This window comes from Mobula birostris, chromosome 30 (assembly GCF_030028105.1).
Source record: "Mobula birostris isolate sMobBir1 chromosome 30, sMobBir1.hap1, whole genome shotgun sequence".
Classification (NCBI taxonomy): Eukaryota; Metazoa; Chordata; class Chondrichthyes; order Myliobatiformes; family Myliobatidae; genus Mobula; species Mobula birostris.
Genome location: NC_092399.1, coordinates 7,712,292 through 7,726,651, shown reverse-complemented (window position 1 = coordinate 7,726,651; position 14,360 = coordinate 7,712,292). Strand labels below are relative to the sequence as shown.

General features: G+C 39.2%; 1 protein-coding gene across 3 annotated transcripts in view; it reads right to left on the bottom strand.

Annotated features, from left to right (window-relative positions):
* LOC140190636 (mannosyl-oligosaccharide 1,2-alpha-mannosidase IA-like) overlaps window positions 1-14,360 on the bottom strand; it is a 108,544-nt gene that overhangs the window by 57,426 nt on the left and 36,758 nt on the right. For all 3 annotated transcript variants that reach the window (XM_072247381.1, XM_072247382.1, XM_072247383.1), the window contains 2 exons: window positions 5,372-5,452; window positions 105-199 (listed from right to left, as the gene is read on the bottom strand). In XM_072247381.1, coding sequence (XP_072103482.1) covers window positions 105-199; window positions 5,372-5,452 — 176 coding nt within the window. The remainder of the gene's footprint in view (window positions 1-104; window positions 200-5,371; window positions 5,453-14,360) is intronic.

Below are 14,360 nucleotides of genomic sequence, written 5' to 3'. Positions count from 1 at the left end.
GAGAAAAAGAACTTGGGTTGTCATTTATGCACTATCATAATTTCAATTTATTCTAATGAATTAGATCACCCTGACCACATTGCACTTGAATCAGGACATCTTACCTGCGGAGGTTTATCAAGGCCCAGGGAATGCCTGTAGGAGTATTAAAAGCTGGCAATAGTCTCTCTCCTAATTCAATTGCTTTTATTTTGAATAACTGGAACAGAGCAAATGTAATAAATAGAATTAGAATGCAAATAATGACAATGAAGCATTTTGAAGAAAGTACAAATAATGTTTTTGTTTTTTTGAGGCATACTATTTTGAATGCTGCTTTCCTGACTCATTGGAATACTTTGTTACCCCATAAACAATAAGCTCCTTCTTCATTTTAACAACTTTCAATTGTATGCTTGTGTTTATTTTTCCAAAGCCCATAGAAACTTAAGACAAAGAGAAATTCTATGAGTAAATGAATGATGCAGTGGGTATTAGTCCAGGGCAAAAGATGATTTGAGTTTGGAGTCTTTGGATGCTGTCACAAAATCGTGACGCCCAAATAAGAAAGTATAACATACACATAACATTGGAAATATTTCTAGTTCAGTGCTCGTGGCATTGCATTTAAGAAACCAGGGAAAGCACTTTCTCTTATATTTCTCAACTGTCATCATCATGCTCTTAGTCTCACCTGTCCTCGAGAATGTGGAAAGATATGTAGCTGGAGCAGAGGACAAAGTATGTGGGCAGGCATGCAGGAAATATGGGCCAGGGATAGGCCACAACTGCAGGCCAGGATTATGTACGTGTCTTGCATCTGGAGTCAGATGTGGGCCAGGTATGTGGATAAAGGCCAGAACTGGGAACAACACGAGGCAGGTATATGGTTAAAACTGGGGTCAGGGGTCATGTACGCAGCCGAAGCTCTGCCATCAGAAATGGAAACATGGACGAAAGGGTGGGTGAAGGGCATGAGAAGCAAGGATGCCAGACCCATTTATTTCTGTATTTGTGCAAGTGCACATGAGATCAACTTCAGTCAGCTATATTGAGTAAGCCCCATGATTCACATTCCTGGCACTGGACTATCAATGTGGACATTCAATTCCATGTTCCGTCAAGGAAGACACTATTGGATAAACAGAGAAAAAGGTTCAAGGATGTGTTCAAAGCATCTTGGAAAAATTGCAACATCCCCATGGATTCTTGAGAATACTAGCCTATGACTTAACATGGAGAAGGGGGTATTAAAAAAATACTGAGAATCTCAAGCATCAAGAGCACATAAAGCACTGTGTAGGTGATATGAGAGTGACCCATCTCATCCACCAATCATCTGCATACCACATCAGGCACTTTCACGTTGATCTGTGAAAGGACATGAAGTTCCCAAACTGGCCTTATTAAACATTTCACAATTTACAAAACCCATTGGAAAAAAGTTATCTTTGATCTCAAGGACATATCAGAAAAAATATGCAAGAGCGGTAGTGTTTGCCTACCACGAGACACCTGTGCAAGTGTCCACCAAAGTGTGAGCACTAAAACACATGCAGAAGAATCGGTCTCTAGTTATTTTTAATCCCCATTGTGACTGAATTAATACTCTGATCTGTCAAGTCCATTCGTAAAAGGAACTATGCACAGACAACTTCCACTTAACAACAGGAAGTTTGGGACCTGGAATGCCCGTCCCCTTGTGGACTGTCTAGGCCAGGGGTTCTCAACCATTATGCCATGGACCAATATCATTAAGCAAGGGGTCCGTGGACCCTAGGTTGGGAACTGCTCTGAAATTTGCCTATCAATTTAGGAACACAAATGCTTTGATATCAATATCACTGCCCTTAGTGAGATTTGATGGGCAAAAAAAAAAAAAGACCAATTTAAGGGGAAGGACAATGGCTACAACTTCCTTTGATAGAGAAAAGTGCAAGAGAATCATCATCGGCACAGAATAAATTCTGTTGAAGCTGATGTTAACACTTGGCTAATAGAACTGATTAGGCACTTACTAGCTCTCCAAAACTAATACTTCACAGCCATCAGTGCACATGGCACAACCCTGACTGAATTTTTGGATTAGCCATGACACAACCTGATCCTCCTGGGTGATTTCTACTTCACACGTGCAAAGTCCCAAACCTCTGGCTAGGTATAATCAATAAGGATGTAGTGAGGAAGTGGGGTCATGTTCCTTATAAGATGGTTGAATTGCAATCATGTTATAACCAACAGCCAGCTTATCAAAGACAAACACGAGACTTCATGCCAAAAGCCCCTGTTCCAAGCACTGTCACCTGTTAGACTATATCATTATCTGAGCTTAGGAGACACTCCTTTGCCTGCATCTCCAGAAACAGCTCTATTTCTATCTTTAATCTCTCTATTTTTCCCTTTTAGGGTTCTTTTGAAGACGCTGACCTGGAGTTACACACTGACTTCAGTTCTTTGTGGGAATGGGACCCCCTCTCGGGGTTTCACAACTAGCAGTTATTCGATAGACCAAGGATGCAGCCGAGAAGATTAGTTCGCCTTCGGAATCTCGGGATTTCGTGGCTCTGGAGGCGGGCGGACTTGAGGTCATTGTCTCTACAGGAAATCAGTGTTGTGGGAGATGGAAGATCTCTAGCTCTGTGCCTAGAGACCCGAGTTCTTTAAGCACAGAGCTCAGAAAAAGCAACGCAATGGACTTTTAACATTGTAGGGGGCGAGAGGGGGGGATTACTGGTTTAACGAGTAGACTTTGGGGTATTGCAAGTCTGTGTCTTTATTGATGCTTTGCTGTATTCTCGAGTGCTCAGTGGAGGGTGCCAATCCTTTTTTTTTGCTGGTGGGGAGGGGGGATAGTTGTTTTGCTGCTGCTCATGCGTGAGGGGAGTTGGGGGGGCTTTGGGGTTCCAACAATTAACTGTCATTCATTCTTTGGGGCACTCCTCTGTTTTCGCAGATGGTGGCGAAGAAAAAGAATTTTAGGATGTATATTGTATACATTTCTCTGACATTAAATGTACCTTTGAAACCTTTGAACAAGGAACTTCATTGACGACTGAACTAACAGGTAACTGTGATTGCTGATCTGACCACTCTTCCATCAGTCACACGTTAACATCAACTTCAACAGAAATACTGCCGCTGAAAGATCAATGTCAAATTTCTCAAGGACCCCATAATTTAACTCCCCTCAGACAGGGACTCACAGACAACCTACAGACTCCCAGCCAACAGTACAAATCATTAAATTGGTATAAATTAAGATAACAGGTTAACCAAGGTAAAATTAGCATGCATTCAATGTAGCTTTGTCATAAGAAAACCAGGGAACAATTGTTTTGCATTCTCTAGGATCAAGTAACATATACAATTACATGTATTAGTTAAGGGCTCTGGTATGTTAGCACTGCATGCAACTGTAACATCCCAACATAGGCTCATAATGAGTTAGTTATCACTGTGAATGCAAATTAACAGCCACATAACTCTACATTGCATGGGAATAATGATGAAAAGGCCATTTCCGATAAATAAGCAGGTCTAGGGTAGATATGATCTGGGTAAACACAAAAACATCAAAGTTTTAGTGTTCCTTTAAGGGAAAATTAAGACTTGAATGAATACCAATATACCCATGCAAGTTTATCGTTTGCCAGGAAGCAATAACTTAGCTCACACTAGTATAAAATTAGATTAAAATTCTATTAACAAAATATTTTAAACTACAACAAACAAAATGGCCCACCATATATTGTCTATGGTGTGCACTCAAGCTTTGGAGCTCATGGTCACATAATCAATCCAGTTTGCTTCACTTCATTTACTCATGGTACCAAATCAGCTCTGCACTGAAAACCCAGTCCAAGCAAAACAAATAAATATCCATATAACATCCAAGAAAAAAAGGCATTGAACTTTCTCCAATGTCTTGTGACAACTAATTAACTGCAAGTTATTTGCACATTCTCCGTGAAACCATAGTCTGCATGAGGATTTCCTGACAATCTGTATCTGTCCATCCAAACTTGGTTCTGTGAGAGTTTCACCATGTTCTTCCACTATGTTCATTGTCCGTCTCCATTATTCTTCTTTCTCCTGTAGAAAATAGCTCCCCATTCTTTTTTCCCATGCTCTAGGATGATCCCAAGACAAATCCTATTGGCTAATTCAACAAGCCTAACTTATCAACCGAACTTTTATTTTAAATTTTAAAAAAATGAAATGGCCAATTGTATAATGTAATTAAAAGGAACACACTGCATTTTGAGAAAATCTGCAGAAAATAAAATGTCCAACTGTATTAATAAAACAAAATGTGGTCTTAATCCAGAGTATTACAGAACAAACAATAATCAACAGTTACACAAAATAAAATTATTTAACAAAGTTAGAAGGACAGATATGGAATGAAGTAAGCATAAACACCAGCATGTGGTTACATTGTAAACAGCATTATAAAAAGTGGTTTAAAGTGTAGTGCAGTGACATGAGTGTGGGGGGGGGGGCAACTAGAATGGTCAATCAGAATAACTGCCTGGGAGATTAAACTTTGAAGATGGTGTGAAGCTTGTGTTTTAATAGCTCTAGAGCACTATGTACCTTTGCAGTCTTAAGTAACATATACAAAATGCTCGAGGAACTCAGCAGGCCAGGCAGCAAATAGGAGAAGGAGGACAAGCTAGAAGCCATGTAGGTGGGAAGGGTAAAAGGCTGGAGAGAAAGGAATCTGAAAGGAGAGGAGAAAGGACTATAGGGGAAATGGGAAGGAAGGGTGGACCCAGTGGGAAGTGATAGGCAGGTGAGAAGAGGTAGGGGGCCACAGCGAGGAACAGAAAGAAAGGGGAATGAGAAGGATTATGTTTTTAAACTGGAAGGAGAAATCAATGTTCATATCATCAGGTTGGAGGCTACCCAGACAGAATATAAAAGGTACTGCTCCTCCATCCTGAAGTTGGCCTCATCATGGCACAAGAGGAGGCCACAGACCAACATGTTGGAACAGGAATGGGAATCGAAATTCAAGTGTCAAGCCACTGGGAAGTTCCTCTTTTGGTGGATGGAACAGAGGTGCTCGACAAAGCGGTCCCCCAATGTAGAGGGGGCCGCATTGGAAGCATCGGATACAATAGGCGACCACAGCAGATTCACAGGTGAAGTGTTGCTTCACCTCAAAGGTCCCTTTGGGGCACTGAATGGAGGTGAAGGTACAAGGAACAGCATTCAATTTCTTCAAGTCTCTATTCTTTCACTGTAATACTTACATTATACTGTACTCTAATGGAATAATTTGAAAATATTTTAAATAATTTAATTGTTTAATGTTTTATTAATTGAAAATCATCTCAAATGCTGGCACAGATTAGAGTTACATAAATATGCCATAGAAATGTCTCACCTCATCACCTGTCAAATAATATGCTGATAGCAATCCACCAACAAAACGGATGGTGACTTCAAAGAGAGACACTTCTCCATTCTAAAAGATGAAAAAGCAGAGAAAAGTTTAATGTAATATTCAATAGCAAGATAATTATACAATCTAGATTCTACATTTCTGTAAAATCATCAAGTGAAATTGACCCTATGCTGAAAACAATCAAGTCATAGAAGATTAATATTTTTATATTGAATAGCAAGGCAGAAATCATAACACCTAACAGCTCTTTGGAACAGTATATGGAATAGGACAGGAAATTGCAGGTGGCACGTTCCAAACTCAAGTTTATTAATTGATTTTTTTTTTGCATGAGCTGCCTCTTGCTTGTCCTGTATTCAGATGCAGCTTGAACAATAGCATAAGAATAATACAGGGCACCTTACCTGTTAGGAATGGTCTATAATTAAGCTCCAGGTAGAAAGTTATAACGTTAGGTCAATGGGTGGAGGGGGTTTCTCTGGATACATTAAAAAATTATGAAAGACAGCTTCCAATTTATTCTGCATGCCAAATTTATTTGAGGATCTAAACAGGCATTATGCTTATTATTTAAATATATAAGCAAATAATACACATTCTCAGATGCTGGCTCTCAACTCCCAAGATTAGATCTCATTGTACTTAACATTTCCAGAACAAAAGCAGAATTTCTGGTAATCATATCCTGCAATGTTTCCCAATTGGCAATTCCAACATTTTGACTAAATGACATGGCAGTATATTTTTCAAGTACAGATAGGAAGGAATCTAGACATGGTACTGTTTGTGTGTGCCCGGTGCCCTTGTCCTTTTGAGAAGTGCTGTTAGAACTCATGGAAATCCAAGTGCATTTAGTGTGACGTATTTTGCTTCCTTAAAGGTTTTCTTAGTACTGAAAAGTACAATGCTGCCAATGCTGTAAATCTGAACTAAAAACAGAATAGAAGATGTATGCAGCTGGTCAGGCAGCATCTATGGAGAGAAAGAATTGCATTTCTCATTGATGACAAAATTAGGGAAAATTTTAAAAAGTAGGATGAGAGACAAAAACATTATCTGTGATTTGGTGAATATCAAAAGAAGACAGATGCCAAATGTTAGTGTTAACTGCATGAGACTGTGGAAAGCTTGTTAATTACAACTAATCTACCCAAATGAGATGAAAAAGAGGGTATATAGATAAGAAATAAAGTGCTGGAATCTCTGGAGATATGGAACATCACAGTTGCTGGAAATCTGAAGTAAAGAAGAATGCTGGGAAAGCCCAGCAAGTTAGTAAAAAGAGGAAAAACTAAAAAGCATCAGAAATAGCTAGGGATTGAAAATTTTGAAATCAAAACAGAAAATGCTAGGAAAAACAGGCCAGGAGCATCTGTGGAAAAATAAACATTGTTAATGTCCCAGTAAAACAATACAGCATAACCCTGAACCTCCAACAGACTCCACTCTGTTCACTGCACCCTTACAGCAAAACTAGCCAAGCCAGACGTGGTTATCAAATATTGATGAATTCAACATTGAGTTGCTGGCACTGAGGAGTGTCCAGACCAGGGGCTCCCAACCTCGGATCAACGGACCCCTCGGTTAATGGGAAGGCTCACTGGAATAAAAGGTTGGGAACCCCTTGCCTAGACAGACAATCAGATGTTGCTTCTGCAGCTCTGTTGGGCTTTGTCTGAACAGTGCAAGAGATCATATCCAACTGAGTCAGTTAGAGTACGATGAGAAATTGAAGTTACAAGTAACTAGGTCAGTTTTCTCCTTGTACACTTTAAAAGTGGTTACCCATTCTGAGTTTAGTTTTTCCATATGATCAGTACTAAATTCAGTAAACTAAAATGCAAGTGAATTAGAGTTAGATACCTGGAAAGGCCATTAAGACATGGAAGCAGAATTAGACCAATCAGCCTGAGTCTGCTCTGCCATTTGATTATTGCTGATTTATTTTCTCTCTCAGTCCCATTCTAATGCCTCCTCCCCATAATCTTTGAGGCCCTCACTAATCAAGAACCTATCAACCTCTGCTTTAAATATACCCAATGACTTGGCCTCCACAGCTGCCTATGGCAATAAATTCCTAGATTCACTGCCCTCTGGTTAAAGAAATTCCTCATCTGTTCTAAAGGAGTGCTTGGTGCCCTAAGTTGTGGGAAGGGAAGAGGTAGTGGTAGATAAATAGAACACGACTCCAAACATGGATGAGATCAAAGAATATTTCACACTGAGTATTTGGCCACATGACACATGGTCATAGTCATACTGCTCTGTCAATCGATTGTTGGGATATTTGTGAATTCCAAGAGCCATTCCTCACAGCATTGTGGTTGAAAAAAGAATGCTATGGATCTATGGGTCTTTAAGACCATCAATCTGAACTACCTTGACCTAACCAAAGTATTTGAATACTCAGAGATGGTCTTATTCTAAATGTGTAATTGTAAGGAATCATTTGTCTACATTCAAATCGCTCAAGTAAACTCTACAATTGCATACAAGAGAAAATCTGCCAGGTGCTGGAAATCAAAGTAATACACACAAAATGCTGGAGGAACTCAGCAGGCCTGGCAGCATCTATGGAAAAGTAGGGGAGGCCATGGACTGACATGTCGTCTACTGCCACGATGAGGCCACACTGGGGTTGGAGAAGCAACACCTTATATTCCATCTGGGTAGCCTCCAACCTGACGGCATGAACATCAATTTCTTGAACTTCTGGTAACTGTCTCCCCCTTCTCCTTCACCACCATCCCCATTTCTCACCTTCTTCCCTTACCTGCCCATCACCTCCCTCTAGTGCTCCTCCCCCTTCCTTTTTTTCCCCATGATCCCAGATTTCCCCTTCTCCAGCCCTGTATCTTTTTCACCTGTTGACTTCCCAGCTTTTCACCACCCTTCCCTCTCTTCCAGTTTCACCCATCACCTACCACCTTATACTTATTCCTCTCCTCCCTCCACCTTCTTACTCTGAATTCTAATCTCTTTTTTCCAGTCCCAATGAAGGATCTTGGCCTGAAATGTCGACTGTCTACTCTTTTCCACAGATGTTGCCTGCTGAGTTCCTCCGACATTTTGTCTATATTACTATGCAATTGCATAGTTTACTAAAATTATATTTAATCATCAGCTGTTATTTTTGTCCTTAAGGTGTATAAAAGTCTGCCATATTCTAGGCTTCCAATGTATGTCTGCCTGTGCTAAATGAAGACCAGTTATACTTACATCTATTGTTCTGTTCTCCATACGGTTCATTCAATCCCAATATGCCTGGCGGAGGTTCTCATTGAAGGTGGCAGAAATCACAGAGAATGATCTGTTGAATGTGGAAATGGGTGGGGGGGTAGAGGGATAGGTGAGGAAAAAGGAAACAATAATGGAAGAGGAAAAGGACACCTCAGAATCACTGGTGTGGAACATGTTGTCATCACAACAGCTGCAATGGAACCAAGATAAGCTAGGGGATGGAATGGAAACCTTTCAGAAAGGAGAGTAGGAGATATAGTAAAGATATCTGTGCCAGTCCATAGACTTATAATGGACATTGCTCACTAACCTGCCCTGAAATGGAGATACAGATGTCAGGAAAGGGAAGGAATGAGGAATGAGAACAGGACAGAATTTAACAGCAAAGATTATGAAACTTTAGAAGTTTATATGGGAACAGGAAGTAGTACCAATACAGTTATCGCTCTTGGTTCACTATAGTTTCTCATTCGGAAACTAACTGACACAAGCAAAAATGCATTTACTGATCAACTAGGAAAGTGATGATAAATTGACACTGCAGACCATGATGTCAATACATTTATTGTGACAGTGGAGGAACAACGTGTTATAACTTGAGGAGCACTTGGAGGTGATGGTATTTGTATTACATAGCTGGGCATGTTACAACCTTCAGGATTCAATATTGAATTCAACAATGTCAGCTCTCTGCATTAGAATCTTGTCCGTTCCTCAATAAGGTTATACACCTCTAATATTAACTTACTCTTTGCCTTCACAGGCTGCCTGATATAGTGGATATTTCCAGAATTCTTCTTTCTGTTTCAGATGCAGCACAGCTCTGACATGTATTTCACAACATTTACATGTTCCTTTATTAGCTTATTCTCTAACTGCTTTTAAATTATCAACCAAACAGCTTCGTAAACACTGGAATCTATGGGCAATCTTGGCACACTATCACAATAGCTCCCTTTGTCCTATCTATTCTCTCCCCACCACCTCTGCATCTTATAACCAACTTACTTTTCCGCTACTGATTAAGAGTCTTTAACCTAAAACGTTAAAGGCTTCTGTTGTTTCTGGTATTTACATTTTTTAAAATCACATGCCTGGATTGCAGCAATGAACTGCAGTGTATCAAGTGACATGTACGGAGAAAAAAATAATTTCAGATGCAAGTTAATTTAAAACATGATTTGAATGAATAAATCATTAAACTGGAGTTGCAAAGTCAACAGTTTTGCATCTAGAACACAAGATTCTAGAGGTGCTAGAAATACAATGTCACACACATGTTGCTGGAGGAACACAAGAGGTCAGGCAGCATCTATGGAGAATAAATGAGGGTCTTGATGAAAGGACTTGGGCTGAAACATTCCCCTCTATAGATGCTGCCTGACCTGCTGAGTTCCTCCAACATTTTGTCTGTAACTTTGTTTCTGCAACCTTTTAAAGTTACGCCTATTAGGTTGTGCTAAGGCAGCAGAATTGTTTGATCAAGAAATTCACTATCATTCCCATGGTGCAAGATTATTAAATGATCTCACCAATGCCTTTGTAAGTACCTAATGGTATCAGCATATCCATTCAAAACAGTGCATTTAATACTGCTTCAACTGCAGTTATGTACAGTGCATTTTATTTCCCTTCCGCACCATTGTGGCGCATCGGGTAGCAACCTTGCCGTTTCTTTAGCATTTGTCTTTTTTTTTTAAAACAGGGCAGAGTTGCTAGCCCAGTGCTTAACCCAGTGCAGATGCAAAGCATGCAAAGAGCCAGCCAAATTCAAAGCCGGGACCACTCGCCTCAAAGTTCGGTGCAGATGCCACTACATACATCACCAGCCAGCTATGTACGGTGCATTACAACGTACAAAATTTGGCGAAGTGGCAAAAAGTTATAAAATATGACAACACTTTAGAAAATGGAAGGCAATATTACCAAGAAATGCATGCTGCTAGAGAAGAATTGCTTTGAAATATGATGTTATATAAGGTGCCCAAGTGGAACGTTTATTTTGCTGACAAACAGGAAACAGAGTAGACGAAATGGCTCCTTCACTGGTTAACAAATTGTAGCAGCACAGGAATTAGTTCAGGTGCTTAAGTATTTTCTTAATTTAAAGTCAAAATTCTGTTCAGTTTATTGTACATGCACAAGTATGTGTTTGCACAGCTAGAATAAAAAAAACTTGCAGCAGTATCGCAAATATATAGCAACAGAGACAGAATATTCACAAGAACAACACAAGTTAAACATAAATTATACAAGAAAGAACAATTAGAACAAAAATAAGTCTACTTTAGTGCAAAGTGGTCACAGTGTTGTCGAGATAGCGATCAGGGTTGTTCAGACTGGCTCAGGAACTTAATCTGGTGCTACGGTCTTATTGCCCAATGGTAGCTGCAAAAGGATGACATAGCCCAAATGTTTGGTGACATGCCAAATCTTCTTAAACTAAGATGGTAAAAAATACAGCTACACATTCCTTTTGTGTAGTTGTCTATGTCATGAATCCTGAATGGGCCATCAATATTAAAGTCAAGGAATTCTAAGTTGCTGACTCTCTCCACCACTAATCCATCAATGTGACTGCCACATGTTCATCTTCGCTCCCCAATCTGAAGTCAACAAAAGCTTCTTTAGTTTTACTGATGTTGAGATTGCTGTTGTGGCACTACTCAACCAGGTTTATTAACTCACCCCTACAAGCTTTAAGCAAAGAACGTGAACAAAGACACTGAAAATATTATTCTGAAGTCTTAACGTAACACAAAAACAAGTTGGGAAGTCAGTCATGAAGAGATGTAAACAGATGAGAAAGGTATATAGATTTGTAAAGTGAATAAAGATCTGATAAATGGTGTGTAATACAGAAAATTATGAAATTGCTCAACTTGATCATCATCATCATGTGCCGTGCCCAGTTTGAGCTTTGACTGCCATGCCCACACACTCTTATTTCGGGTCAAGTGGATCAATTCATTGGTATTCATTTCCAGTTCTCTGACTGCTGTCTCCATCATCATTTGTCTTCCTCTTGCTTTCTTCCCTTCAATCTTTCCCATAATTACTGTGCATTCTAACTCCTATTTCCTAATCACATGTCCAATGAAGTTACGTTGCCCTTTCATGATCTCATACATTATTTCTCTTTTTGTGTTTGCTCTGTTCATGACATCCTCGTTAGATATTCATTTCGTCCATGATATTCTTTGCATCCTCCTCAAAAACCACATCGCTGCTGCTTCAATTGATTTCCTCATGTTACTAGATATTGTCCAACATTCTGAGCCATATAACATAACTGGATAAACGTAACACTTCAGTACTCTGAGGTGGGTTGTCATGCCTAATTTAGTATTGGTCAGTATACTCTTCATTTTCATAAAGGTGTCTTTTGCCATCCCTATTCTTCTTTTGATGTCCATGTCGCACCTTTTTATTAGAGCTATGAAGTGCAAGGACATCTGAGTGTCTTAGTACACATTTAACAAAGGGTTTTGTATGCAGGTACAGCAAGTAATTAGGAAAGTGAACAGAATTTTAGTATTTATTATGAGAGGAACTGAATAGAAAATAGGGAGCTTATTTTTCCAATGTGACAAAAGCTGAAAGACTGTGTACCATCTCCACACGTAAGAGTATAAATGTGTTGGTAGCAATTCAGGGGAAAAAAATTATTAGGTAAATACAAGAAATGAAGAGGTCGACTTTTAATGAAAATTTGGATAAGTTACGCCAGTGATTCCCATTGGGGTGGTTACGTGTCCTAAGGGGGTGTCAGGGGAAATAGAAGTCATTGGGCTTTCCAAGATTCTTATGGGGGGGAGGGCAGTAAGTGGCACCCTCACTTGAGGCACAAGACCTGACTGACCATGTCAACTCACTGTTGTCATTAACATCCAATAGGCATTCCCAGTTTCAGTTAATTTTGTATTTTAATTTAGCCCTGTTAATGATGGATAAAGATGTACAGTGAGATCTCTACAAGTCGGAAGGTAGTGAAGCCTTAAACTCTAATCCTGCTGAAAATCAGGAACTACAGAAAGTGCGTCAATACAGTTTTACATACCTGGAGTATTGTTTTATTCCATCCCTGTCAGAGCTGTGATGCCCTATGTGTCTTATTTGTAATACTGTACTTTCTAATGAAGCCATGAAACCATCAAGATTACAGGAACACTTCTGTAAAAGACACCCTGAAAAGGCTACTTACGGAATTACTCAGTTCCAGAAGATGAAAGAAGCATTTGAAAAGCATTGCACACCTGAGTCATTTGCCAAGAAAGCTAAAAATCACCTTATTAGTGGTCTTATTGCTACCACTTTGGAAATGTTATAAGCAAAGCGTGGAAAATCTCATACAATTGGTGAAAAATTAATAATTTCTGCTGTATCAGAAGTGCTCACCACTGTTCTCAAAATGGATACCAGTATTTTAAAATAAATTCCTCTGAGTAACAACTCTGTAGCTCGTTGTATTGACAAAATGAACGAAGACATTGAGTATCAACTATGCACAGAGCTACAAAAAAAAACCAAAACAAAAACAGAATTTGGGATACAACTGGATGAGTCAACTGTGCATGATGACAAGGCATTGCTAGTGGCAGATGTACAGTTTATCAAAAATGGAAAAGTTTTTGAAGAGACTCTCTTATAATATTAATGGTGAATCAATCTACTCAAAATGTATATTGAATATAAAAGTATTCTGATTAGAAATGTAATTTCTTGTTCAACAGGAGCATCATAAATGACAGGGTGCCATGCTGGTTTAGTTGCATTAATGAAAACAGAAATTCCAAGTCTGTTCATTGTGTAAATCAGTGTGAATGCTTGCTTCTTCACACTGAAGTGCGTTGGCTGTCAAAAAGCCGCAGCTTAAAAAAGTTTCTTTGATCTTCTAGACATTGTGGTTGAATTTTTGCTCAAAGTCAACAAGAGCTTGGGAAACAAGACTGAACTTCTATGTGGTATACCTAGCCAATCTGTATGACAAAAAATGAATATTCCAAATATGAAAATGCACGGTGAGGAGTTCAATTTAATCCAGGCAAAAAGTGCAGTGTCCACGTCTAATCGGAAAATTGGAAAAATAGGATATAAGCAAAACATTGGGAGAAGAATGTTCTCAGTTTCCCTGCATGGAAAGTATGGCACTCTCTTTCACAGATGATGATTTGCAAGAGTACTGTTTACAGCTGCAGTCACTGATAAATGATTTTCAAAATCAATTCAAGGATTTGAATGATCTGGGAATTCCAGGCTGGGTAATTAACCCACTTCTTTGCAAAGTGAAAGTACAGAAAGAGAGCTTGCAAGAAGAGATAAATGAAATTCAGAATGAAGAAGCAAAAATTCTTTTCAAAAATGTCAGCTTTCATGTTTTGTGACTACAATGTCATACAAAGTTTCCTCATCTTTGGAGAAGAGCCAAACTGCTTTTCAATCCTCCTACCTTGTTGAAAGAGGCTTCAGTGCGGTGAACCATGTACTTACAGAAAACAGAAACCACTTGGACATTGTTATGCATGGGGACTTAAGGCTTCTGCTGTCACAACTTGAACCAGATATTTCATTGCTTGCTAAAGCCACATTAATATCGGAGCTGCTATACAGTGCACATGTACTGTGTAAGCTAGGTTTAAAGGCAAAAAAATTTAAAGCAGAATCATTTTTCTCATGTTAGCATATGGTAGATATGTTTTTACACTATGAGGGACGCCGGAAAATATGT